This window comes from Pleuronectes platessa, chromosome 21, assembly GCF_947347685.1.
Source record: "Pleuronectes platessa chromosome 21, fPlePla1.1, whole genome shotgun sequence".
NCBI lineage: Eukaryota > Metazoa > Chordata > Actinopteri > Pleuronectiformes > Pleuronectidae > Pleuronectes > Pleuronectes platessa.
In genome coordinates this window covers 5413278-5439088 of record NC_070646.1, presented here as the reverse complement: position 1 = coordinate 5439088, position 25811 = coordinate 5413278, and the positions used below count along the sequence as shown (strand labels likewise).

The 25811-nt window shown below is 42.5% G+C and overlaps 1 protein-coding gene across 2 annotated transcripts; it reads right to left on the bottom strand.

The window, feature by feature from the left end:
- Window positions 1-100: 100 nt before the first annotated feature.
- ccdc186 (coiled-coil domain-containing protein 186) lies at window positions 101-25130 on the bottom strand. 2 transcript variants are annotated; one of them, XM_053413501.1, is made up of 16 exons: window positions 24992-25130; window positions 22486-23506; window positions 22002-22128; window positions 20548-20676; window positions 17128-17340; window positions 16559-16678; window positions 15729-15833; window positions 14889-14987; window positions 13407-13493; window positions 13170-13312; window positions 11553-11808; window positions 11080-11269; window positions 9953-10051; window positions 9496-9715; window positions 4830-5049; window positions 101-3479 (listed from the first exon to the last, which is right to left on the bottom strand). In XM_053413501.1, exons 2-16 carry the CDS (start codon window positions 23484-23486, stop codon window positions 3396-3398), a joined length of 3093 nt encoding a protein of 1030 aa, XP_053269476.1. In that variant the 5' UTR covers window positions 23487-23506; window positions 24992-25130; the 3' UTR covers window positions 101-3395. The 2 variants fall into 2 exon arrangements, with proteins under 2 accessions (XP_053269476.1, XP_053269477.1); XM_053413502.1 differs by having other exon boundaries at window positions 9971-10051.
- Window positions 25131-25811: the final 681 nt, after the last annotated feature.

Here is a 25811-nt window from a genome sequence, read left to right as displayed (position 1 = left end):
ATTCCACTGTAGCAGAAAAAACAGAAACAAGGGGAAAACAGATGTTAGCGTCAACCTCATTATCGTCACGGTAGAAAAGAGGAACAACAAAACAGTGCCGAACATTCAAGTTCTCTCCTTTTATTCCCTGGAAACACCATAGATATATACAAGCATAATCCAGAATCAGTGTTTTTTTAAAAAGATCTCATGATAATTTTACAGGATGACATATCTACAAATGTATATAATCACAGTTTGAATATTCCACAAAAGACAAAAGAGCGAAGGAAGGAAATCATTGCACAGGAGGAAGAAAACAGAGGAAAGGAAAAAGGACAAATTTCTCATTTAACGTCACATTTCGACTCTCAAACTCTTCATTTCCACATAGTTGAGTTTATATTCATTTGTCTGTACGATGCTGCGGCTCGCGGCTTTGTTTTCGAGGCTGTGGGAATCACAGGTGTCACACTGAGACTAAAGCAGGAGAAGCGCATTAGCGTACCTCAGAGAATCAGGAGGAAAGAATTAAGAAATCCCATGCGGGTGTTTTGCATAGGTTCTGCACCAGAAACAGGGGAAAAAAAATAAACCGCTGTGATCTCCACCTCCCCTGCAGCAAGCAGCTCAGTCGCACTGCTTCAGATGCACATTAACATCCAGATGAGTTTGTTTTCAAAGTAATCACGCAACACAATAGAGAAAGAAACCTGACGTGATGTGATAAAGTCACAAGAAACTCTGACACTGTAAGTCAGATTTGTTTAGTTTTTTTCTCTCTCAGTGCCAAAGGTTGCAGAGCGTCAATATCAGGGGGAGAATCACGATGTTATCTCAGGGTTTTGCCGTCTGTACGTTTACATACCGGGAACAATCCGTCTGGATCAAATAAAAGCAGATGCATATCAAACCCCGGGCGCACACTGCAGCACCGGGGAGGTTTTTAAGGACTCCGTGACCTCAATCCTGGAAACTTTCATCTCTATTCGAATACTGGGCCATTTCAAATTAGCCTCGGGGTGTGAGGGCTGGAATCGGCCTGTAAGCATTCACGGCCTATAAAAGCCCCCGTTCTGATGGGGGTGAAAGAGAGAAGGAGGCTCATCATTTGTGACAGCAGATCAAATCAAGAACCAGGAAAACTTTAGCATCGTGGGATGGTACAAGGTGCAAGGTGCCCCGCAGCTTTGCTACTCTGCGTCTGCGCGAGAAACTTCACGGATGTGAATGTGAAACAGAAGAATGGTTCTATGTGGAGCTGCCGAGCTGCAGGGGAGCGTTCCTGTGGCCCAGATGCAAAATGAGGGAGGCGTGTTTCCCCCTGTGGACGGACGGTGTGGTGCAAGCCTACAAGGCCTGAGAGCTGAGACATGTACACAAGGTGTGAACACACACACACACACAGAGAGAGACAGTTGGGACACTTTAACATTCAAACACCAGCACAGTCGCATGCTGACAATACACGAGCAACAGACACACAAACAGTGAACTGCCACACCAACACATTCAGAACAAAAAAAAGAGAGGAATGCATGGAAGGAACAGCATTGCACTTTGTCCCTGTTTATATTTCTATAGGTTCCATAAACGTTCCTGAGCTACAGCTTGAGTTCCAGGGTTCTCACCCCCCCCCCCCACACCCCCGTTTCTTCTCCACTTGATTTACTACAACGCACTCAGTGACACGAGAAAGAAAAATAAAAAGAGGCGACGGAAAGGAATATAACATTTCTGCCCCCCCCCCCCAAGATCATATTCTGCACATGCTGCAGAAAAAAATATGAGTTGACACTAATGACGCCTGCGACAGGAAGATTTTATCAGAACAGATTAAAGTAAGAGAAAAGTGAAATTGTTTTAGATATTCCTCCAGAAATTCTATAAATAAGTTATTTGAGTTGATGATTAAAAAAAAGTAAAACTGAAAACCGATCAGACATCTGGAAATAAACTTTCATTTGGACTGGAAATAAATTAGAAAAAATAAATCACATTCAAAATGGCCAGACTTCAACCGTGGCATGATTTGACATTTGTCGTATAATCTTCAAATTTTTACACAATTTAAATGCAGGACTCACACGCTCGGCGCAAACATCACAACAATCATAGTTTCATGCTGGGGACCAAAGTCTGTATATAAAGACTGACAACATGACACCTCCCAAAAAATACGTAAAGGTAAGATTTGTGCCTTCTCCGTGTTAGTGGACGGGACGTGGACCAAACTGAAAACTCAATTTGTCATTTGAGCTTAGATCTTATGACGTAGAAGTGTTAATGTTTTCAGTACGTTTGGTTTTAATTTGTTATTTGATGCTATAAAAAAGTATTTTCTCACTTCATGTCTGGGTAGAGGAAGGAAGCAGACACGTCGTCCATCTTTATTCACAGTCTATGGGTTTAAAACGCTTTGTTTGGCTTGTGCCTGCGCTGACTCATGAAAAAAATAAACTCTTGTTAACTTCTACTGCGATTGATCCACAATGCAGTTCAACGAGGCACCAAGTCGCTCCATTCGAAGTGACTGAGCGGTGTTTCCACGTATATGCTCGAGTCCAGCATGAGAGTAGTACTCCTCCACACAGTCGGCACAATGCGAGGATACAATCTGCTTCCTTGGATCTAGCACCGGTGTCACACACACGAGTGAGTCCGCTGACGTGAGGCACCTTGCCTCGCCAGCCTCGGTCGTAAGTGCTGTGCAGAGCAGAACATGATGAGAAACGATGGCATACAAGGTCCCCAGGAGCCGGGAGGGATGTGTTTCCCACTTCACTGCAGCTGCGTGGTGAAGCTGGAGAAGCAGCCTCTCATAAATACGTTTGGCTTATTGGCAGATGGACATCAGGAGAGAAGCAAAGAGCTCATGCTAGGTTGCTTAGTGTGGACAGAGCTGTGATGAGAGAAATGTAACTGGGAACAAATTCTGGTTTTATGATAGATCCACTGGCAAATCTGTGTTTAATGTCGTGCGACTATATCCCAGCTAGATTTTGTTTTACATTCATGATTATGGCATCTTGGGTCGATTCATTTTTCAAGGCAGTCAGAGCTGGAACTGGCCCGAATAGTTTGGTCTTGGCACAGCTCAGGGGAGAGGGACGGCCGCCAGAGGAAGATTTGTTGTGTTGGAGGAGGAAATGGGGGGGGTGGAACCATGTAGATGGAAGAATTCAAGTAAGTTCAGATATGTTCCATAAGACAGGACAAAAAAAACAACAAAAAAACCCAGAGGTTCTCCGGGGGGGGGGTGCTACTGGCACTTCACCACATTCAATTTGCTCCTTCATACGTTGAGGGAATGAGAGTGTGTATGTCTCAAATGCTCAAATGTCGCTGTCCCTTCAAAATAAATGCTGTGTTGGAGATTAGTCGTTTGTTTTCTCTTTTCTCGAGACGTGGTCACGTCACTTCCTCCTCTCTCCGTCGCCAGGATCTCGCTGCTGTTTTATGAGCTTCTCGATCTCGGCACCAAGTGTCTGTAGATTCTCCTGTGGATGAGAGAAAAGCCTTTTAGACTCAATGGTGACAATGAAGTGACAATGAGACGAGCTGCTTCTCTGCTTTTATTTCTACAAGGAAAGAGAAAAAGGAACTTCAAATTGGGAATGATATTTGTTGGGAGTAAAAATAGTGATTCTATTATAGTAATAACTAAATAATCTTCCACCTCATATGCAAAACCTGTTTATCATCTGATTAAAAATAATCATCGCAGTCTCCATCTCAGTGAATGTGAAGCTTTAATTTGGATCCGTCAGTGTTTGGTTCTATTGTCACTTTATTGTGTCCTTGTTGAGGTCGTTTTTTTAATCATTACTTCGACGTTCATCTTTCATTCACCGAAAACAAAAAGTCGCTGGCAGAAAAACACGCCCACATTCATAGGCCCACATTTAGGTTTTTCACGTAGGCCGACCGAGACAAGTCTGACAGAATAAAACGTGAACATATTTTTAAAAGCATCCTACATAAACAAAAGTGCACACAGCGAAAAAGAGACGAACTTTATGGAGGCTCTAGCAATACATGTTGTCGAAGCTCGGTTTAAATTGTGGGTATATTAGATTGTTAGACGTTTTAATAAATATTTTGTATTTCCTAACTAGGCATCATCTTTATTTAACGTTTTATTGTTTATAAGCGGCCAATATATATATATCGTTATTGACATTGGTTTGATTTATTCTATTCTGTGATGTGAAACTAAAAGCGGCTCTTTATCAGTCTGGTGTTAAGGTGCTAGAGAAGCTAGCCGCATCCAGGGATCCCTTCGTCTCTTGGGTTAATGGAGGTGTGAGGCCTTAAAGGAAATGAGCTTAAGATTCAGGATGGGAAAAAACCTTACTGAGAAAATATCATTATCATTATTATGTAAGCATAAGCTGGGGACACTGATACATAACTCAATTCCGCAACAACTACTGGAAGAATTACCAGGGAAGGACGATATTGTGGTGCAGATCCAAATAAGGAGGCTCCACTTTCTTAAACATTACTCGATTTTTTTCCTAGTGTGAAATCCACTGAGAGCCATTCTGGTTCTGTGTCTAGATTTCACAGCGCGTGTGTTGTTATGGTGCCGGCAGCGCCTTGCACACTCACACAGTCAAGTCACATCCGGCTGAGTGACTCCAGAGGTGGAGCATGACACTGGCACATCCAATTAATTATCCACTCATGTCATCAAAGCTTCAACAGTAATACACTCGCTGCAGATTAAGATGCGATGCCAGCAACTGCACCCCCCCCCCATCCAGTATCCTCGGAATCGACCGTGCATGTGGACCAGTTTAATACTTATGGGGGGGGGAAATGATGCCTGCTGGGGGACAGCTTACCTTCAGAGTAATGTTCTTCAGCAGTGTGTCCTCCAACACCGCCTGCAGCTTTCTGTTGATCTCCAGCGACAGATCCAGGGTCAGCCCGCTGTCCGCAGGGTGGGAGGTGTAAAGCGAAGCCATGATGCCCCCCCTCCGGCCCAGGTTGGCCTTGTTAATATCCGAGGCCTCCGATGACAGGGCCCCTGTCTCCTCTCTTAGCACATAACTCTGGATAATTCTGTGGGAATTAAGCAGAGGAAACGAGTCAAACCACTTTCTCTGAGAAAAGAAAAAAGAGGAGAGGAAATGGAATGGGTGCATGCCATCAGACTGAGACTGTTAAGCAATGAAAATTGAGAAAGTGGGATTCATAGGTGGGAGCATGGAGAGCTCCTACAGAGCAATAAAACCGTTTCCAGCAGCGAAAAAGCAGCAAAAGCAGCGAACGCTACTGGAATAGTAATTCTACTCGGGTGCCTTATTGAACCTGTGTAAATGGAATACACCCAGTCATAGCAAGAAAGATTATTACTGTACCAGCCAGAGAAGGAAAAGGAAGAGAAGATGAAAACTGTGGCGTTTGAATCTGCTCCCAAAATTCAAATGAAATCAAATGATTCGTGTGAATACTTTGACTGTTATCAAATTGATAAAAAAAATACTATATCCACTGGTTTTCACTTTTTTGCAAACAGATTTTGATTCTGTGTGATAAATACATATGTATATCTTGATAAATATAACCTCAAAACCTATACAAATATTCTGATTGTATATAAGGAGGATTACTTTAAAAACATTTTAGGGTAACTGCAAATACTCATTGCATATTTTGCATAGCTTATGTTCTTTTCACAGGATGTAGTAGCACATTCAGTGGTTTTATTACCTCGGTAGATTATTGTATGATGTTGGCAAACTGTGTGTGATGCCTGCTTTTTCATTAGATTCCTATAAGATGATGTCATCTTAACCCATGACAAAACATTAGGCTTCGTTCCCTCGCTCAATGCATGTATATTAGTATTTTTTAGGATTTTCTGGCTATAAGCTCATGCAATCACATCCGTGTTCTTAATTCTCTCCTCAGCAGTGCAGTGTGTGTGTGCAGGTTGAAGAGGGCTGTGCACTGTCCTTCCGAAAAGGTCAACAATCTCTTAGGATCAATATTTTAAACCTGTTGTCAACCCGGCCGTGTACCTGAAGCACTAACCCGAACTGGCAACAACACTCAGCCCCCTATCGGATTTGATTAGTTCAAATTGAGGGTGCGTCTGTGGGTGTTTCATTTTAAAGAAGTGTAACTGCACGGAGAGCTCGGAGCAGAGGGATGTTCGTGACCGTAAAGTGAGATTCTCCAGAAAGATTCCAACTCAGTAGAAATCGGTTTTTCTAAACAGAGGCAGATGACGGCCTGACTTCTAAAGCTGAAAGATTCTCATTAGAAGATACTCAAGGGGATAAGTGGAGGGAAGATTCAAAGGAGAAGAATAGCTACAACTGAGAATTCTAGCACAACTTCTACTACTACTACTACTGCAGTCACTATTACTACAAAATGAAAATGAATGAAAAAACAGTTAGTGTACTACTTCCTTTAAGATGTCCCCTTTCTGTGCCGTGATGGCTTTGATTCTTCATATGTAGCAAATGGTTCTGCTCAGAGCAAATACACATTATTCTGTCTTTAAATGTTAAACCCACATTTTTCCATGGAGCAGTCACTCTGGTAAGTGACTGGTAAATAAGGTAACTGCTATTTAACTATTATTCCTCTAATGAATATGCTGTGTAAAAGATCTGTTGGTCTTTGGCGAGGCAATGTGCTCTGAGTGCCCTTCTAGTTTCACCTGAAATAATGATATTACATTTAATGAATCATAACAAAAAATTGAACATGCCTTTTTTTGTGTTTAAGCCATTTTCTTACTTGCTCCTTTCTGTCTTTCACAGAAGTCAACACAACATATAGACTTAAAGTTTGTGGTTCAATGAAAGCAAAGAAGCCTATGGTGCAAAAAAAAAAAAGCACAACAAATAAGCAGCCGACACAAAGTGTTCTCATTCACACGCACACAAACACCTGGGTTTGCACACACAGGAAATGAGACTTACCTCTGACTAGACTTGCAAGGGTCCGTTATTTCGGACCCCAGCTCCATCGCGACAGTGTTTAGTAAAAAACAAAAAAGTGACAGAAATCAAAACGATGTGGCCACATGTTGTGCTGAATGGCATGCACAGGTAGGCGGGGGGGGTGCAGGGGAGCATTAGTTGGTGACAAGTCTTGTTTCCGCCCCCCCCCCCCCCCCCCCCCCCCTCCCAGTTGACAGTGCAAGCAATGAGGGCAGCAGGTCAAGCATGCATGAATGGATGTCTAGGACATGTTGTGTCAGAGCAAACTACAGAGACTAGTCATGAAACCTTTTTTAAACCTCCTGACAGGAAGAGAAGCTACAGAGAAAATACACAACACACTGTGGTGAGAGGAAAATCAATCATTGAAGCAATTTTTTATCTAAATTACCAAAGCCATTTGTTTTAAAGGTAATTATGTGCATCATATTTTGCAGTAACATGTAACACTGCACCTGCTCTATTAATGTGGATACTTATGAACAGTGGGGCAGTGGAACAACCTTGAAAGGATCGATCATATTATACTTTAACAGCAGGTGTGGATCCTCAACAGCCTGCATTAGATTTTAAATGGCTTTGATTTGCAAGTAGTTACCTTTGATGTCAACCTGAGCAGAGTGAAAATGGACACTTTGCAGATAAATGGCCATCTTCACCTGAACAGAACGACTGCTCCTGCTTTCCTTGCATCTGCTTTGCATCAGCGTCATTTTAATTAAATTCACAGGATTGGACCGTTTAGACTTAATGGTCAAAATAAGCAGGTGTTGCTGTTGAAGGACAGACATCATTGCCCTCCATGTGGCCATTTCTGCATTTATCTTTAGCTCATTTACTTCAAATCATAATTTCAGTGTGAAGCCAACGACCCGTGTTGGGCTTCCTAGCAGCGAGTGAACATGCCACTTTTAAAACATGATGAGAAATACCAAGAGGTGACTTAGACTCCACAATGTATTAAAGTAGTAGTAAACTGATGCAATCGTTATCAGTCAGTGAGCAAATGGATGCATTACACTGTCATCTCACAAGTGTGGTATGGATGTGCAAAACGCAAATTAAAAACCATAATTAAATGTTTAATTATTTTCTTCCACTATCTGTCCCACTACGCTTCTGCTTCCATAACTCTTCAAGCTTACAGGTACAGTAGCTTAAGCTGGCCAGTGTTCACCAGGCTGTCCTGGAGGGATAGGGACAGAAAGGCAAAAAGGACAAATTCACATCTCACGGCTGCATTCGGCGAAGAGCAACACCCCCCCGCTAAGATTTTTACAGAGCTAATTATAGCCCCGGCAACCGTGGGATTCGCCCTCAATTTTAACTCTTGAATGTAGGTTGAGGTTAATGGATTGAATCCAAGTTAACAGCTGGGAAATAAATGAGAAGAGGGAGAGACGTGATGGGAGCGTTGTCGATATCATCTGGTTACAAGAGCCATTGGGATGCTAAACTTTAACCAGATGTACGGAGGGATCTTGACTAATCAATGATTAAGATTTCATTCATTTGAGAGGAAAGTCTTAAATCCTTTTGGCTCAATGAGATGGTTTTATCTCCATAACTCACTTCATCCCAGCATAGGGATGAACGATCCACTTCTAAACCCGAACATGAAGTGCAGTGATTAAAATACACCAAACGTCCTTCACACCGCCTCTTTAGTTTATGTGATTATTATGGATGTCACATTGTTAAAGATCCATACTGAGGCATTGCCCCCCCCACCTTGACTTGACTATAAATAGCGCTGAGTGAAGTTTGTCACAAATCAGAAGTGCAATGTTTGCAGGTGTTGGAATTCAGAGAGGAGAGGGAGAGAGACGAAGAGGAAGAAGAGGGTGGGGAGCCTTAAACTGTGTTTTTCAGCATAAACTGTCTGTCAAGGTCAGGAGTGGAGGTGCACTGTGTCTGAATATGTGCTGAAGTACAAGGAAAATACGTAGACAGAATTATGACCTTATAGTATCTGCAATAGGCCGTTCTAGATAGTGCTTATAGCTTTAGAACATAAGCTTGTTTGAACATAACATAAAAGTGTTTTCTTGAAGGTGAAGCAATTTGTGAGAGTACTAGAACTCACAGGATGTTTGAGGGTAACTTGGATATAAACCATTTAGTACCTGAACTTTCGAAGAGTAAGAAAAGAGCAGTTCCTCAGAGCATTCTCTCAATCATAAGCATTTTTTTTCTTTTTTTTCCCTTACGCCACTTTTACTGTTTAACATCTGCAGCTCGTGGCCTCTTTTCCTTTTCTAGCGAGTGCACAAGTGCTGATATGCTGACAAGCTTGAGTACAACTGCATTAAGACGACTAGGCTGTAACTTTAAAACTGCTGTCGGGTCTGGAACTGTGGCAGGTTTGTGAGGTCGGAGAGCTTTTGCAATGTGTGTCGGAAATTTCCAAAAGTTGATTCATCCACGAGATTTGTTTGAGAGTAAACCAGGATCCACAGCATCAGAACAATCTGAGCACCATGCGTTCTACTGCCCGAGGTTCCCTCCACCTCTCCCTGCTCCCCCTCCTTTGGCCCGTGCCACTCACTTGGTCTTTTTGCGGATCTCTTCCACCAGCTGCTTGATGTGATCTTCCATGAACTCAATTTTTTCCTGCTTTCGAGCCAGTGATTTCTGCAGACGGACAATGCGCTCCACAAGCACGGCCTTGTCCACCTCAGGGAAGCTGTCCACGACCACAACGGAAGGACCCGACTGGCTCTCTGGCGACCGCTCTTCAACGCCACCGTGACGTGCGTTCAAAGAGCCTGGGGAAAGGAGGGGATGGCCACAGGAGTTCAAAACCTGTAAGTTATGCGTCGACTCGCTGTAAAGTATGTGAATTTTCCATAAACTAAAGAAGAAATATAAATATTACCATTTCCCTTCGTTATCATGAATTATGTAAATAAAAAATACCTTCTTTAGGGGTTGATTCATCCCACCACCACTATTGAAAAACAAAGCCTTAAATGGTAACACTACTGTCTGTGTTAAATACTAACCAAATCCAGGAGCAGTACCTGAGGAACTAGAGCGACTGCCCATACTGCCGGCATCCCTGTCGCAGCGTCCGTTCTCCACCTGCTCCATTCTCTTACGGGCTGTAGAAGAAAAGAGTGGAAACTGTCAAAAAACAGAAACTAATACCAATACATCTGTGTTATATATATTATCTGCGTTATATACAAAGAAATTGACTATTGAATATAAAAAAGGGATGGTATGAAACGGAAGCATTTCATTTGGAGGCTAAACCCTTTGCTGATTAATTACTTTAAATTGATAATGGGAGCAGAAACACTTTATATTGTACATTTAAACTTAGTTTCCGCACAAGCTGGGACTGACAGCTGGGACCCACTGGGGAGTATGACTTTGAAAATGTTCCGTGGTCGGGCAAAAAATTAACTACGTGTGATTTTTTCGAACAAATTACTGTCGGCAGACGCAGTGAAAGTCACAGCTAAGCATCCCTGCTTGAGTTTGAAGGCGTCCACCTGAGTAAATGTGACGCAGGTTGATTTTGAAGAAGAGTGCTTGCTCAGCAAACCTGTCATGCATTTAAAAAAAGGGTTGAAAATGACTGTTCTTTATTCATGAAGTGTAATTGCAACTCTGATGATTGACAACAGGCTCCTCTAAGGAAAATGTTCATAGCTCATTTCAGGTAAAAGGGAAAATCTTGTGCATACAATAATAATGATGCTTTAAGGTTAATGCGTGTGCCCAGAGACCAGAGAGGAGGAAGGTGGCTCAAAGGATAATCCTGACATCAGGGGAATATTAGCTTTCTATCTGTTCATTCCCATCTCCCTCGTTTCTTAATCACATTACACTTTCTCCTCTTAATCTGCATCTGACCTGACTTTGAATCCCCCAGTCTCTCAGCCAAGCCGTTCCATACTCAAGATAAATGTCAGAGTAAAGGGAAAGTAGATTGATGTATGCCTAGATACATGGATGATGTGAACACAATTACTACTTTGTCAAAGCTGCGGTTTAATGGTATCGACAACCCTGTGTCTTACATGCAATTTGAAATCAAATCTCATTCGTACTAACTCAGCCTCTGGGTTTGGTCTTTTCTGTGAAAATAGTTTCACATGTATGACTCTGACGGCTTCCTGACCTTGTGTTAGCTGTTTTGTAAGGTCCTTAATGCTGGCAGCTTGTTTCCTTTTCTGTGTCACCAGCTCGTCTCTCAGCTCATCGACTCTGGTTTTTAGCCGGGACACCTCCGTCTGCAGCGCTGTCCGCTCCTCCTGCAGGCCCTGCACCTCCTGCTGCCGCAGCGACTCCTCCTGTTTCAGCTGCCGCGACTGCACGATAAATACAGAAATGAGATTTAATTGAAGAAACTACAGCATATATTATTTTCCGCTCCTCTCCTGAACGCCTAGCCAGGAAATATCACTATTCATGGATACTGCGCGCTCTAGGACAGACAACTCATATTTTTTTAATGAGACCACTGTGAATTAGTGGCAGTTTTCAGTACGGTATTTTTGCAGTAATATTTTGGTGAACTGTACTGATCTGTTAATCAGCTGAGCTTCATTCATACATCAACTCTACATCTATCCGTCTCCCTGTGCACCCGACCTTGTCATCGAGCAGCCTCCTGGTCTCCTCCAGCTGTGCTTGGAGCTCTGTGAAGCTGCTGGTGAGCTGGTCCAGCTGACACTGCAGTGCGTTGCTCTCGGACTGGAGCTGGGCGTTCTTGCTGCTCAGCTTCTCGGTGAAGCCCAGTAGCTCCGCCTCGCGCTCCCTGCTGCCTTGCACATCGCGCTGAAGGTCAGTCATCTGGCTGGTGAGGCTTTCCACTTCTTCACGCAGAGACGTGATCTCCTGTTTGTCTCTGTGTGACCCCAAACCCAAAATACATTTACCAGATGTTCACAATGTCACATCATGGACATTAACAACACGTTTCCCTGTCAGTGCCATGCAATTCATGGGAATTATACATGAGAATTAGATGTTTGTTATCCTTTTAATTATGTGTAAATAATACAAAATGTTTACTGCCTATGTATTTATTAAGATCTCTGAAGTGGAGAAAAACGAGCCACAGTCACTGAAGTTGTCGACGGACCAAAGAAGTTTAGCAACCAAGTTATTTTCTTTTCTTGCCAACAACAACAAATGTTGGTGCTTGTGTTGGGAATAAAGATCCCTGCTGGTCAGAAATACAGCCAAAAATAAGTGAAATGGTTTCTCCATCAAGTCACATGCTCATGGATCACAGCCACAAACCCACAGAGACCCAGAGTCCCTCACTGTCCTGTGAGCTAAATCCAACTCTGGCCTATCTTTGAAAAGGGACAAGAACTATATAACAACCTGCAGCATTCGGTCAGAACCAGAAATGACTGAATGTTGATATTCAAGTCAAGGATTGAAACACGCGCGGGAGTTATGAAAAATGAGGAATGATCTTGTCAAGACTTAAATGCTGAAAATGTTGTTTTTACTGCCTGTGCAAGTTTTGCAGTTCAGCCACGGGATCCCACTGTGTGTATTTTCACATATTAATTTATTGCTGATGTGAGCAGCTAGTTTTGTCCTTTGAAAGGACCATGTTCGATTCCTCTCGTCTGTCCTAACATGGATTGAGGCTACTGGGACTAAATAAGAAAAATGTTTAAGAGCTTGAATGTCACATTTCTGTATTGTCAACTTGTAGTCCGGGTGCTCCAGGCCGCAGAGCTCTCAACACGTCAGGACTGGGAGTTCAACGCTGTGGAAACCACGAGATGTGGAGATTCATCACTGGAGCATAATGAATAATGGAGACGTTACACAAACATCTCTTGGGCATCTGGTTATCAGATTACAGTGTGTGAGTTTTATTCATACTTCAGGCTTAGATTCACAGCAAGCTAAAGCTGTACTCAGCTAATGTAGCACACTCGCTTCGAGGGATATTACAAGTGTCACTTGTTGCCGTGGGAAATAAAGCATAAAATCAGTTTCCTCTGGTGTGTTATATATATTATTCTACGCATGGAAAAATTCTGCAAAGTTAAAAAGCCATAATATGCAGTAAAGGGACAGAAAATACTACTCTACTTATCAGGAGATATTGGTTATGCAGAACTGTCCTATGGTGCGTATTGATTTTGCTCATCAGTGTGTACTGTTTCATTTATTGCTACATGTGTGTGTAAGTGTGTGTTTGCTTAAGCTTCTACATGATCAGTGTGAGAGTGTGTGTACCGTTGTTGCTGGTCCTGAAGAGCAGCGATCTCGTCCATCTTCTCTTTCTGGCGGCCGAGCTCCGCTTTCTGCCGGTTGATGATCTCCCTGTACTTGCTCAGCTCGTCCTCCCAGCGCGGACGCTCGTCCTCTAAACACTTTAACTGCACAACGACACCCACAAATTGAACAATGTGCTGATATCGTACACACACAGACACACACACAGGTGTTCAAGCACTTATCTGTGAGACCAACCTTGGTGCGTAAAGTCGTGAGCTCATCCATGCCCTCTTTGTAACTCCTCTTCAGGTCATCCAGCTCTTTGGCCTTCACTCTGTGTACCTGCAGCATGCATCACGTTATATGTGAGATACATATCCACAATTATACATTATACATATGAGAGACTGCTCATATATAAACTGTCTCTGCCACTGAAACGGAAAATCCATTTATAATAAAAGGACTGAAAAGGTTTCTTCCCTGCCAACCAGGTCAGTGGTTTCTTACATCAACTTAAACCTCCATCACACTTAATGGAACAAATTACTTTCTGAAAATCTTACAATGGCATCGTTTTACTGTAGACGCATTTCCTGGCAATCCCACTGTTGAATTCATTAAAGTTATTTTGCTTACGTACTCATTAAGCATGTGAAAACAAAGCTGAATAATGTTTCATGTCATGTTTTTGAACGAAGCTATTAACTGGTACGGAGGCTTGTCAACTTTTCCAAGAAGCCATTAGCAGCCTGGCGTATCCACGACAACATATAATGAAATAGAAGATGCCCGCAAATTCATCATCCAGTTCCTCGATTCATCCCTTACTGGCGCATATTAATGTTGACTACCCCGACAGTACTGGAAACTCACTGTGCATTATTTATGACTGAGCTGCATCATCACTTGAGCACAACACACATACTAAAGTAAACAAGGACCAGTTAATTCATCAGCAGACCAGCAATACAGTGCTCACAGTATGAGTGATGTGCCAGAAAGTGTGTTGCCACTGGAAATGTCTCCATAATAATATAATAATAAACCATTAAAGCTAACCCCAATCAAAGCAGGAGTACTTAAGAGAAAACCCTAACAGATAAAAGGGAGAACATGCAAAGTTCACATAGAAACGCCCCAGCCCAACGAGGAATCGAACCAAGAACCTTGCACAGTGTCACTGAGAACTCCAATTCGGATCAAGACATTTTAAGGATTTGTAAGCTCCCTGTAGAAATCAGACTGTGGAAAGATGGCGACAAAAGCCTTGTGTCTTCTGGGTGGTTCTTAAAATACACGGCATCGTATCGATTATTTCTAGGCCACTTATTTTTAAAGTGCCATTTCCCCTCAGAAGGGGGCAGACAGAAAAACAGGTCACTGTGTTTGGAGTGAGTCCATGTGTGTTCCCGTGTGCACGAGTGTGTGCCTGCAGGGCCGGTTCCTTACTCATTCCTAGTTAAGGCAATTACACCTCTCGCACTGATGGAAACAGCTGAAAATACTCTATTTTACTAGAAGACCTGGCATCAGAACCACGAATCGAAATCTGAATAATTTAGCATAAAAACTAATAGAAACATAGTTCACACTGAGCAAGAATGCAAACTCCCTGTATTTTAGTGGACCTGATGAAAAGCGAACAGTCTAGAGCTGGCACGAGGAAGTGGGTGTTTGAATGAATGTGTGTGCGCGAGTGAGAAAGTGTTTGTTTGTGTGCACAGTGGTTGTCACCTCTAATTGGTCTGTTTGTTCCTGCCTGTGTTTCTCCAGCTCTCCCTTGGTCGCTCTCAGTTTAGCATCCAGTTCGTTGGACTTGAGCTCCTCCGATTCCTGGGAATAGGAAAAAAACGTAAGAAAAATTAAAAATGATGGAGAGAATGCATTGACTGAAACGACGGCAGAAGAGAGGTTGACATATGGAGGAAGCTAGCTGAAAAGATAAGACTCAGGGAAGAGTAAGCAATTGATTATTATGCCAAACAGTGTCACAATTGGCTGGTTTCAATTATATTCAACTTTTTCATTAACTACAAAATATCTTCCTTTTTAAATATGCAAATAATAAAATAACGTTTATTTAAAATTCTTGTTGTTTTGTTTTATCTGGTTTATTTTGATGTGATGTTCACTTATATGATGTTTTGCATATGCATCCCAACCCCAGAGAGAAAAGTTTGGCAGCTCTTTGCTACCATCATAAGGTACAAATGAAAACTGCCATTCTCCTGAAACAAGACTCAGGCCTTTTCGAAGTTCTGATTAGCACAATACTTAAAAATCCAATTCCTGTATGTGAAAGCAGATACAGTTGAATATATAACATGTTGCATCTGATACATGTTGAATTAACTAATTTCTTTCATCAATTGTTTGATCTTTTGTAATTAAAATCATTGATTGCAGGCCTGTTTTTATAAGAGTACACAATTGCATCCATTTTGCCTGTATCCCTTCAATAGACATGAAAACCCTGACTTGCAGATTGATCCTGGGGGCACAGATCTCCTTTTTTGTTTGCCTTTCTCCTTCCTCAGAAGCAAACCTAATACTTCTGTGTCATATATCACACACCTGGTAGGTTCGGATCATGTCCTGGCAGTTCTTGCGGATCTGTTCGGTCTCCTCTTTTGCCTGGGCCAACTTTGAGGTGGTCTCCCTTAGTTTGTCTTTCGTTTCCTGCACACAGGGGGACATAAGCACGCTTTCGTATTTATAACATTCACTTCAATACAAAGCCTGTGCTGTATCAGCCGGTTTGTAAAAGGTAGTGTTCTTCTCGAGTAGATATATGCACACATGTACAGACAGAATGATTTATACACACATCCACCATCCAAACAACCACGAAGAGAAACATTAGCAGCTCAGCTCCCGCGGCCTCTGTTTATAGTTGTGTGTTCGCTTTGGGGCGGTTAAAAATAAAACCATTATGTTGTAATAGACATTTTCAAAAATAGCTCCAGTGTAAATGATGATTTTCTTGCAGGGTCATTACTGGACCGTTTTCACCTCATTTCATTTCACTCCTGAATAATAATAAAAAAACATCTAATCATGTAGTTTTATGGGGCGGCTGCAGATAATATGACTGAAGGGGGATGGCATTTGTATCGTGGGAATGTTTGGCAGTTACGAGTTCAACAAACAAAAGGCTTCGGTAAATGAAAAAACAGACACGAAGCAGGAAATTGACTGTGTCGTTACAAAAGGAAATGTTGTGTGTGTGTGTTCACTGTAAACTAGAGCTGCAGCGGCTTTATGAAGCCAAACATCATATCAGCTATGTAAATGCACATTTGATTAAATTTTGAATGCAGCATGTCCACGCGTTCAATCCCATCGAAAGCAAATACAGTGCTCTCTTCTCAAACTAAGTTTAAAAACTGACACTGTTCCGTTACCTTGTGTACATCCGCCTCACTCTTTAATTTGTTCTGGGCCCATTTGACCTTGATAAGATGGGAGTTGATCTCCTCCTTCAACTTTTCCACCTCTCGAGTCACCCTGCCGACCTCTCCTTCCTGAAAAGACAGAGACAGATTGTTGAAGCAGGTACAATGCAGCACGGCCAAACGCTTTTTTGGCTGCGCTGAGACACTTATTTAATAAATATTCACACAACTTTTACAAGCCCCAAGAAGGTCATAAAAAGTACAGCTGAACATAAATCTGATTTACAGCAAGTATGAACTTTAAATATTAAGTACAAACTATAAATGGGAAGGTTAATAATGTTTCTTTATGCTACATTATGCAAATTTTCATAAATTGAATGCACACAGGACACTGCAATAAGTTCAGACACATCGAAACAAAGGTTTACTAACTTTGTACTCTGTAGAAATGTTTGGTTTTAGTCAGATATTGTCTTTCAAGCTAAATGCACATACAACCTGGGTAGGCATAGGGGTTACTGACTCTTTATGTCCTTATTGTAAGCAGTTTTTTTAAATCACCCTTGACACAGTACCTTTGCATCATACAGCTGCTGCAGCCGGCCTTTGTCCTGAGCCAGCTGGTTTCCCCGGAGCGCCTGGCGGTCCACCTCCTTGGTGGCCTCCCTCAGCCTCTTCTCCAAACTTTCCTTATCCCGTCTCAGGTCCAGGGCCTCTTTCTCCCCCCGCACATATTTCATCACCATGGTCTCCTTCTCTTGACGTGCCTCATCGCATTTCCTGTTCGTCTGAGACAGTTGTTTAGATGAAGATTTAGGTTATTGACATTTCCCACAATTCGGTCACTGAGCTGCTTATACTGAACAAAGTGATTTCCCCTCAGGAATCCCTAAAAGGAGATGGCTGGGGGAGAACATTTACAGTCTCCTCTCCTTAGCGTGTTGACAGATTCAACCTGGACTGGTGCAAGTGATAAAACAAGCACACATGGACTGGATTTCAGTCTGGATGGAAGACTAAACTGCTGACTCTTTCTATAACTGTCAGCTCATCCACCTTTTTCCAAACAAGGTTGATTTGCCTTTACATGGCAGCAATATTACAGTTTCAAATCTCTGTTGCCTTATTTCACTGTGAGTGAAATATAATAATAGTATTTCAGCCAGACTTTCTCAATCCCATGTTTTGCAGTTTTTCATGTTAACTACAGCTGTAAGAAACAGTAGTTGTCATCATCAATTAATCTGCTAATTATTTTCTTAATTAATAAATTATTTTTATGCATAAAATGGCCTACATTATGAGAAGACATATTGTTAAAATACATAGCAGGGCCAGAAGACAAGATATTGACACAAATAAACACACAAATAACTTAGAAAAGGTATTGGTTGCTTATTTTCACAACAAAACGCTGCCAATCAATGTATAGATTATGCCATTGATCATTTCTGCATTTTAAGACAAAGCCCCACACTGGTACACTTGCTGAACGACCATTTACTCTAAGTCTGGTGGTACATTCACTGGTTTCCCTACTCATCTCACACCTGTGTGTTCATTCCTCATCCCATCGAGATGCACATGTACCAGATTTTCTCACTTTGTCAAGATATGAGAGCAGAGAACAGTTTTATGATTCTGTCCTTTTCCAACCGCTCGCTCTTGCAAGAAAGGTGAAACTGTACCAACGCTTAAAGCATAATCTGTGCGCGCGTTTTGGTTTTTAAGAACATAGATGTAGCACATGGTGTGTATTTTAAATAAAACCAATAAATCATAAAGAAAGAAGGTAGCGTCGATTAAATAACATGACCGAACAGCTCAAACCACTGGGCGACAGCTGATTAGGACTGGGTCAGCGTCTTATTACAAGGGAGGACTGATAAATGGGTCGGTCCAGAGAGGGACGACTGAGTGCAGAATCTACCTCAGACTGTTCACTGAACGGTGAAATTAAAAATTGTGAAGTGTGACAAAACTGTCAAGAGGAAAATACTGTACGTGGCTTAAAGCAGGTGGGTAAAATACAGGAGGAAAAATCTGCTCTCCTGCACTATTCGCTTAACAAGTGATTCAATCTGCAATAACACAAGTTTGGTGTGCAGGGACCTTGACTGTTCTAGCCTGACGTTTTCAGACTCACAATTCTAGTCAGAATGTGAGTCTGAGACCGCTCCATTGGGCTGTGATTATGGGGCGTGTTTCAACTGACCAGGAAGTAAAATTCTTCTTCGCTCAATTGGATAGACCTACAACCAATCAGAGCAACGTAGTATGTGACGTATGCTAAGCAACGCATTGTGAGTTATTTACTAACGCCGGGTTCACACCGGACGCTTCAGCGCAGCCCCAAGCCTTAAATAACAGCTGGCTCCCATCCACTCCCATGTTAAAACTTTGTGCCGGTCACACCGGAGGCTGAAGCACCGCGAGGCAGCCTTGGCGCAGCGCGGTGCTTCAGCCTCCGGTGTGACTGGCACAAAGCCGTGCAGCGATCTACTGGATCAACGGGTGATATTATTAGCGCTGCCCGGCGGTTCAGCGTCGCTTCAGTGTCCGGTGTGAACAGCCAAGCGCCGGGGCGATAGGGATTAGCACGGTGCTCTGGCGTCGCCTCCACGTTCTGTGTTCCTCTTTCAAAATGAATGCGCTGTCGATGTCTTCTAAAACAGCATCTACACATCTCAGCTCGCCAGCGGCAGGCATGTTTGTTGAAAACGACTTCAACCCAAGGGCACTTTGATGACGTGGTTGATTACGTTACAGTTGATCATCTGTCAATCATCGTATAAAGCCCGCCCTGACAATCTGATTGGCCCGGTCGGGCATAATTTTTTCCCAACGGAGCGACTCCAGACTAGCCTGGATGCCAGACGAACTTAGCCCCGCCCACAACATTTTTGGTAGGGCAGTTCGGTCTGGAGTCGCTCCATTGGGAAAAAATTATGGCCCGACCGGGCCAATCAGATTGTCAGGGCGGGCTTTATACGATGATTGACAGATGATCAACGGTGACGTAATCAACCACGTCATCAAAGTGCCCTTGGGTTGAATTGAATTTTACTTCCTGGTCAGTTGAAACACGCCCCATAATTTTTTCCCAATGGAGCGACTCCAGACCGAACTGCCCGACCAAAAATGTTGTGGGCGGGGCTAAGTTCGTCTGGCATCCAGGCTAACTCCAGACCGAACTGCCCGACCAAAAATGTTGTAGGCGGGGCTAAGTTCGTCTGGCATCCAGGCTATGACTGTTCAGCTGCTGGCTTTGTAAAAACATATTTTTTATTTTATATATTTGAGCTTTTTCAGAGTAAGCAATCATTCTTATCTGAAGATGAAGACAACAGTTCTTTACTCTCTGGCAGAGTTGTTTTGATGGATATGTATTAACTCTTTGTCTCAGCCCTCTCATATTGATAAAGTACTTTCTTGAATATGCACATTATATACACATGTATTGATGTTTCCTGAGCCGTGGATGATGAAGAGGGCAAAGTGCTGCGTTGTGGTTTGAAATATGTCTGCAATGGTTTTCATTAGCTCTGATCGGCAGGGACGGAAACATGACACCTGGGTGAATGTTCAAATATTTAAATATAAATAGCCATGAACATTTGCATACTCGTTGTTTTTTACATCTTGGAAAAAACAATAAACAGCCTTATTTTTCTTCGTATCATTCAAGATACAACACAAGCAAGACAGCGAGGTGAGAGAGCTTCTCAATTTCATTTGCTTTTGTGACATCGAACATGACTCACTCGGGGGGGGGGGGGGAATAAAAGAAGGCAAACTCCTCTACTGGGAATAAGGAAAGAGGGAAGTGCCTTATGTAATGTGTTCACCCACAATTAAAATAAACCTGATACCTGCTATGTCTTAGGCTTAAATGGAACAAGACCAGACATGCAAATAAATGCCAAGCTGGGGCAGAACTATGTTGCATGACCAGCTTATCAGAGAGTCGCAAAGTATTTAGGTCCCAGTTGTACCTGTTCTAGTCGGTACGCCATCTCCTTCTGCATCTGCTGGAGGGCAGCCTTAGCAGCCTGGTCCTGGTGAATCAGTTTCTCCCGTGACTCCTTCAGTTCTCTGAGTAGCTCGTCCACCCTGCCTTCCAACTGCAGAAACAGGGAGTACACCGTGTAAACAACGTGTTAGGCAACATGTAAGCCTGGGACACACCCGGGATGACTTGCTACCTAGGATGACACCAGACAGAACGGGCTGGAGGCTAAATGAAATGAGACAGAAATACACTAGACGAAGATCTTTTACCTTTTGGGTCTAAAATATGATCAGTGTTGATCTGATCGTTTGGTGTTACACTGGTTACATTAAAATGTTTCTCAGTCTAACACATTTAGCCCACATCTAGTCCTAGAAAATGAATGAAATGGATCCAAGCATACATAGAGGGTATGTAATGAAAATTCCTCCAACGACCTTTTGCTTGCACAATGCTTAAACAAATGCTGTTACCAAGAAAACAAGAATCAATTATAGTTCCTTCTATAGCAACAGCGTTGCTAGAACAGCCCCGATGAATAGAGCAGCACTTGAGTGAGTTATATAGGGAGATTTTGAAAGGATATCAGACACATACACAAAAAATACATAAGGTTTTTAAAAATACAGAATTCTTGTATTGGGATTTTGGAGAGCTATTAAAATCAAAGGAAATGTAAAACATAGATTTTCCCCCAAACTAATACAGCCTATGATGCTTGCGTTGTCTATTGAATGCTACTAATCAGGACTCAATGTCCTTTTCTCCTCTCCGTACAGATTGCTTTGTTTGACTTCCCTAATTACCAGCCACACAGAGCTAGACTGCAGATTTAATTGAATTGGAGCGAAGCTGCGTTTTGTGCTGCTACACATCATTTATTCTCTGGTTTTGTCCTTCAATTGAACAATAGTCAGCGCTGGCTTCATTCCAGCATTTCTCTTGAAAGTATACCCATATAAAAAAGGAATTATTTCAGCATTTGACCAACAGAATAGTCTTTTTTTTATCTAATTAAAAAATGTATGTATGTTTGATCTGTTTCTGAGATGATGAAATTTTGAATTAACACATGATTGTTTTAAAAAAGCGAATTACAAAGTCACTGTTCTTCTGATAAACCCGTAATCTAATTAGCAATCTGCATTTGTGTGAAGGAGGCCGCTGTAACTGCTAAAACATCTCCCTTCATCCCATAATAGCAACCCCTAACATTAAACTGTACACTGACAAGATTTAAGGCGTTTTCAGAAGTAAAAATCAGGTACGGACAGGAAGTCGAGACAAAACAATGCATTGGAGCACTTCCTTGCTGATGAAAACCAAAGCAAAAGGAATTTCCATTGTTTTGAGAAAATCTATTAACAAAACAACAAAGCCCATTTGGACCAGAGGACACACACATCACGTGAGCAGAGAGCAGAGAATGAAACCAACCTTTTTAATGGTGGCCATGTGTTGCTTTTCTGTCTCCGCCCTCTTTTTCAGCTCTTCCTTCATGTTGTCCTTCTCTGAACAGATTCCCAGGATCAGCTCTTGATGTCTTTTGTTGTCCTCAAGCAGCCTATACACACAAAAGCACCACACACAAATAAGCACACAATACCAATTCAGGTCAAGTCCACACAAAGCACTAAAGAATTTAGACTCTTGTTAATTAGGGCAGCAGCCGGAGCAGAATAGGAAAAGTATGTGGGTTATTCTGTTTCAATTATCCGAAGTCCAGTTTCATTACTATAAAACGCGCACTGTTAAGACTGTAACTTACAATTATTCTGTGTGTCAGCTTCATAAAGACACTTTTAATATGTGTATTGTTGAACTACAAGGAAAAATAATTAGTAAGAAGACTAATCTCTTGTTAATCTGGCCCATTTCAATGTAATGTGTAAAATAATGGGTTTAGAAAATAGCACATTACCTCTTAATAGCTTTCTCCTGTTGTGCATACTTGTACTGGATACACTTCTCAAAGACCATCATGCAGTCCTCCTGGTCTGTGGGGAGCCCATTGACAGGTGAGCTCCCCTTTCTCTTGCTTCCACTTTCACCCTCGGGCAGCTGACAATCCAAAAGCTCGGACTCCAGCTCATCCAGCAGTGACTCCTGTGACAGTGAACGCTGGATTTGGGAAATAAGCTTCCGGCTGCAATCGGTGTCATACGGGCTCGACGAGGGCTGTGAGGGGGCTGAGGTGTTGGCACTGGTTTGCGGACTGGAAGCAAGTGAGGAGCTGACAGTATCCGAACTGGGGGTTGAAGGGCCATTTGAGATCCCAGATGTGGTAGCTGAGTCAGTAGGGGAGCTTTTGGAAGTGCTTTGGACAGAAGAGGGTGATAGACTCTCATCTGAACCATCATCAGCATCAGCAGGCGATGGCTCGGTGGAGCAGTTTGTAACCAGGACTGATGGCTGCTCACTGCAGTTCTGAGTTGTGGCTGGAGGGACCTCAGCTTCATCAAAAGTCAATAAGGTTTCTGTTTTGGCTTCAAGAACAGCGGGAGGGTTTTCTACCACATTGTCTAAAGAGGTATCGAGGGCAACCAATGCTCCACCAGCCTCATCTGAAAATAAAGATATCCCTTCTTCCATAGAATCTAAACTGTTATGACAGCCAGTGTCAGCATACGTCTCACTCCCCTCGATTTGTTCCTGACTGCATGGTAGAGCTTCAGCCTCTGTCTTTGTAACAGTCTCAACATATGTAGTGCTCTTGATTGATTCCCTTCCAGTCTGGGCTTCGTCTTCTGCCTGACTGTACATTTCTGTATCATCTGCACCATTGTGATTTATTTGATCCTCATTTTCTACGTTGGTTGTGCCGTTGTTGAGCTGATCCACAGGGGGAGATCCCTCAGACACAGATTCAACCTCTAATCCTTCCATGATGTGAGCATCTGAAGCAGGACCAGGCTGATCCATGGTCCCTCCTTAGGTTAAATCTGTCAGAAAGGAAGGAAGGGAGAGAACGAGAGCTGAGTGAAAGCAAAGACTGAGGAGCTGTTTGTGTTTTCATAGCCTACGATGACTGTTTCCCTGTGAACAACCAATAGAGCAGGTTTGTGCTATCTGCATATTGTGTCTTCCTGGTCAAAGGGTAAAGTCATGGCCTTGCGTTGAGCCGGGAAGAACTATGACGCTGCTAGCTATAAACTACATATGTCCTCACATTTGTTCACTGGTAACATGCAAGTTTATCTGTAACTGCAAGACACATAACTGGAAGGCATACCGAACAGACGAAAGCCAACTCACACACACTAGGAGGTGTGTACCTGTCAATACCTGACGTAGTTACCCTTGTAGGCGTGTGGTGCAGATAGGTATTCATGATTATTACAGAGCCTCCAGTTAAAGTCAAAATGTCAGGTACTGCTACCACACATCCAGGTAGATGTTTGACTATAATACTATAGAAATAGAGGTCATCTTAACCAAGTTGAAAAACCTGAATTCTTTACAAAGGTTATTTAGATACAAATTATGTTCTCTTTATTTTAGAGATGTGGAGAAAATGCTAAAACCATGGAATAAAATGATGAAGAAAGAAGCTCTGTCTCCAGCCCTGCTTTAATCATTTAAACATTATTCCCCCTGTCAACATTTACTGAGGTATTAATTGCTGAGATGACTGAAAATAGCTGCAAGCCAGAAAAAACTTTCACACACCTTTCAGCTTTATTGTCCTGACAGCTGATCTGTGGCGGCCGAGGGCCCTTCCTATGTTTCCTGATCCAAAGATCCTCCCTTGGAACCAACCCCCTTTACTCATTCAATCCCAGCTGTAACCTTTCCCTCACATTTCAAACCTTAAAACAAATCCTGGAAACCTTGTGTTTCGTATCTTTCCATTGTGATAATGACAGAGAAGCGAAAATACAGAAACATAATCCAGTTTTTCTCTCTGAGCAGTGGAAACAGTTACAACGCGTGTAATAGCAATGATGCCCTTGCGACAGGTGTCACAGCACAACACTGACCTGGCTCGTCAGCGTAATAACACCGAACACATTTATTATATCACAGCCTTAATGCACCATGTGTAAAGGATGTGTGATCACCCCAGTTGTATTCAATGCTGCTTTATTAGCACTTGGGTTCATTTAGATTAATGCAATGCCGACTTAAGCTCGCTAGCCGCTCGGTTAGCCGTCAGGCAAACGCGTTATTCAGTGTAAAACGTAGCACACCCTTTTGACAAATAACACCGCGAGTCAACAGCGGGTGGATCAAGTGTCTCGGCCGATAAACCGCAGGCTGACATGTTGAATGGAGCCGCCGCTGCCCTTCGCTGGTCAAGCTAACGCTGGAGATAGAGAAAGAGGCGTTAGCTAGCTACAAGTCCACCGAGGCTAGCCCGGCTAACGCTAGCATCTGACGCAAACATCAAAACAACCAGAGTGAAGGACGGAAGTGTTTCCACTCACCGGGGGAGGAAGAGCCATGATGCGGGTGAATGCGAGGCGACGATCGGAGCGAAGGTGAAGTTCAGGCGCGACGCGTCTCCAGCTGACGGCCACAACAAGTCACTGCGATATGACACATCAACAAATATGGCCGCTGCAGCGAAACACGACGAGGCGACACGAGCCAATGGGAGGCCGGGGGAGGGATGACGTCATGGGGAAGTCGACAGGAACACCACCCCCACACACCTTGTCGTTTATTAAATACACACACGCACGCGCACACACACACGCACACACACACGCACACACACACATACACACCCACACACACGCACACGTACACGTACACACACACATTGAATACTGTCAATTGTTTAAAGTTATGCAGCACTAAATAAATCCTGCTTTATTGAATGATCTGTTTTGTTGCAGCTGTGTTTAACTGTATTGTCTCTCTCTCTCTCTCTCTCTCTCTCTCTCTCTCTCTCTCTCTCTCTCTATATATATATATATATATATATATATATATATATATGTATAAGGCAACAGAATATTATAGTCTTGAATTTCAATGAATGATTAGTTTTATTGTGTGACATTATATCATGAATTGATAGAATGTTTGTCATATTACACCAACAAGAATAAAAAATAGACATCAGTAGGTAATCATAAGTAACATGCTATACTTAAGTGTAAGTATAATAATAGTTAAGTGTAAGGAAATATATAAAGTATAAATATGTACAGTGTAAAAACAAGACAAAGATGTACAGTGTGAGAATATATTCAGTGAATGGATTGCACATGAACCCTTGTATTGCACAGACACAAAGAG

Coding starts and splice junctions, on each gene's coding strand:
- ccdc186 (XM_053413501.1), bottom strand. CDS start 23,486: ATGGATCAGCCTGGTCCTGCTTCAGATGCTCACATCATGGAAGGATTA. Junction 15,834..16,558: donor GTGAGGCGGATGTACACAAG/GTAACGGAACAG, acceptor CCCTGTGTGCAG/GAAACGAAAGACAAACTAAG. Junction 11,270..11,552: donor GGAGGCTGCTCGATGACAAG/GTCGGGTGCACA, acceptor TTTATCGTGCAG/TCGCGGCAGCTGAAACAGGA.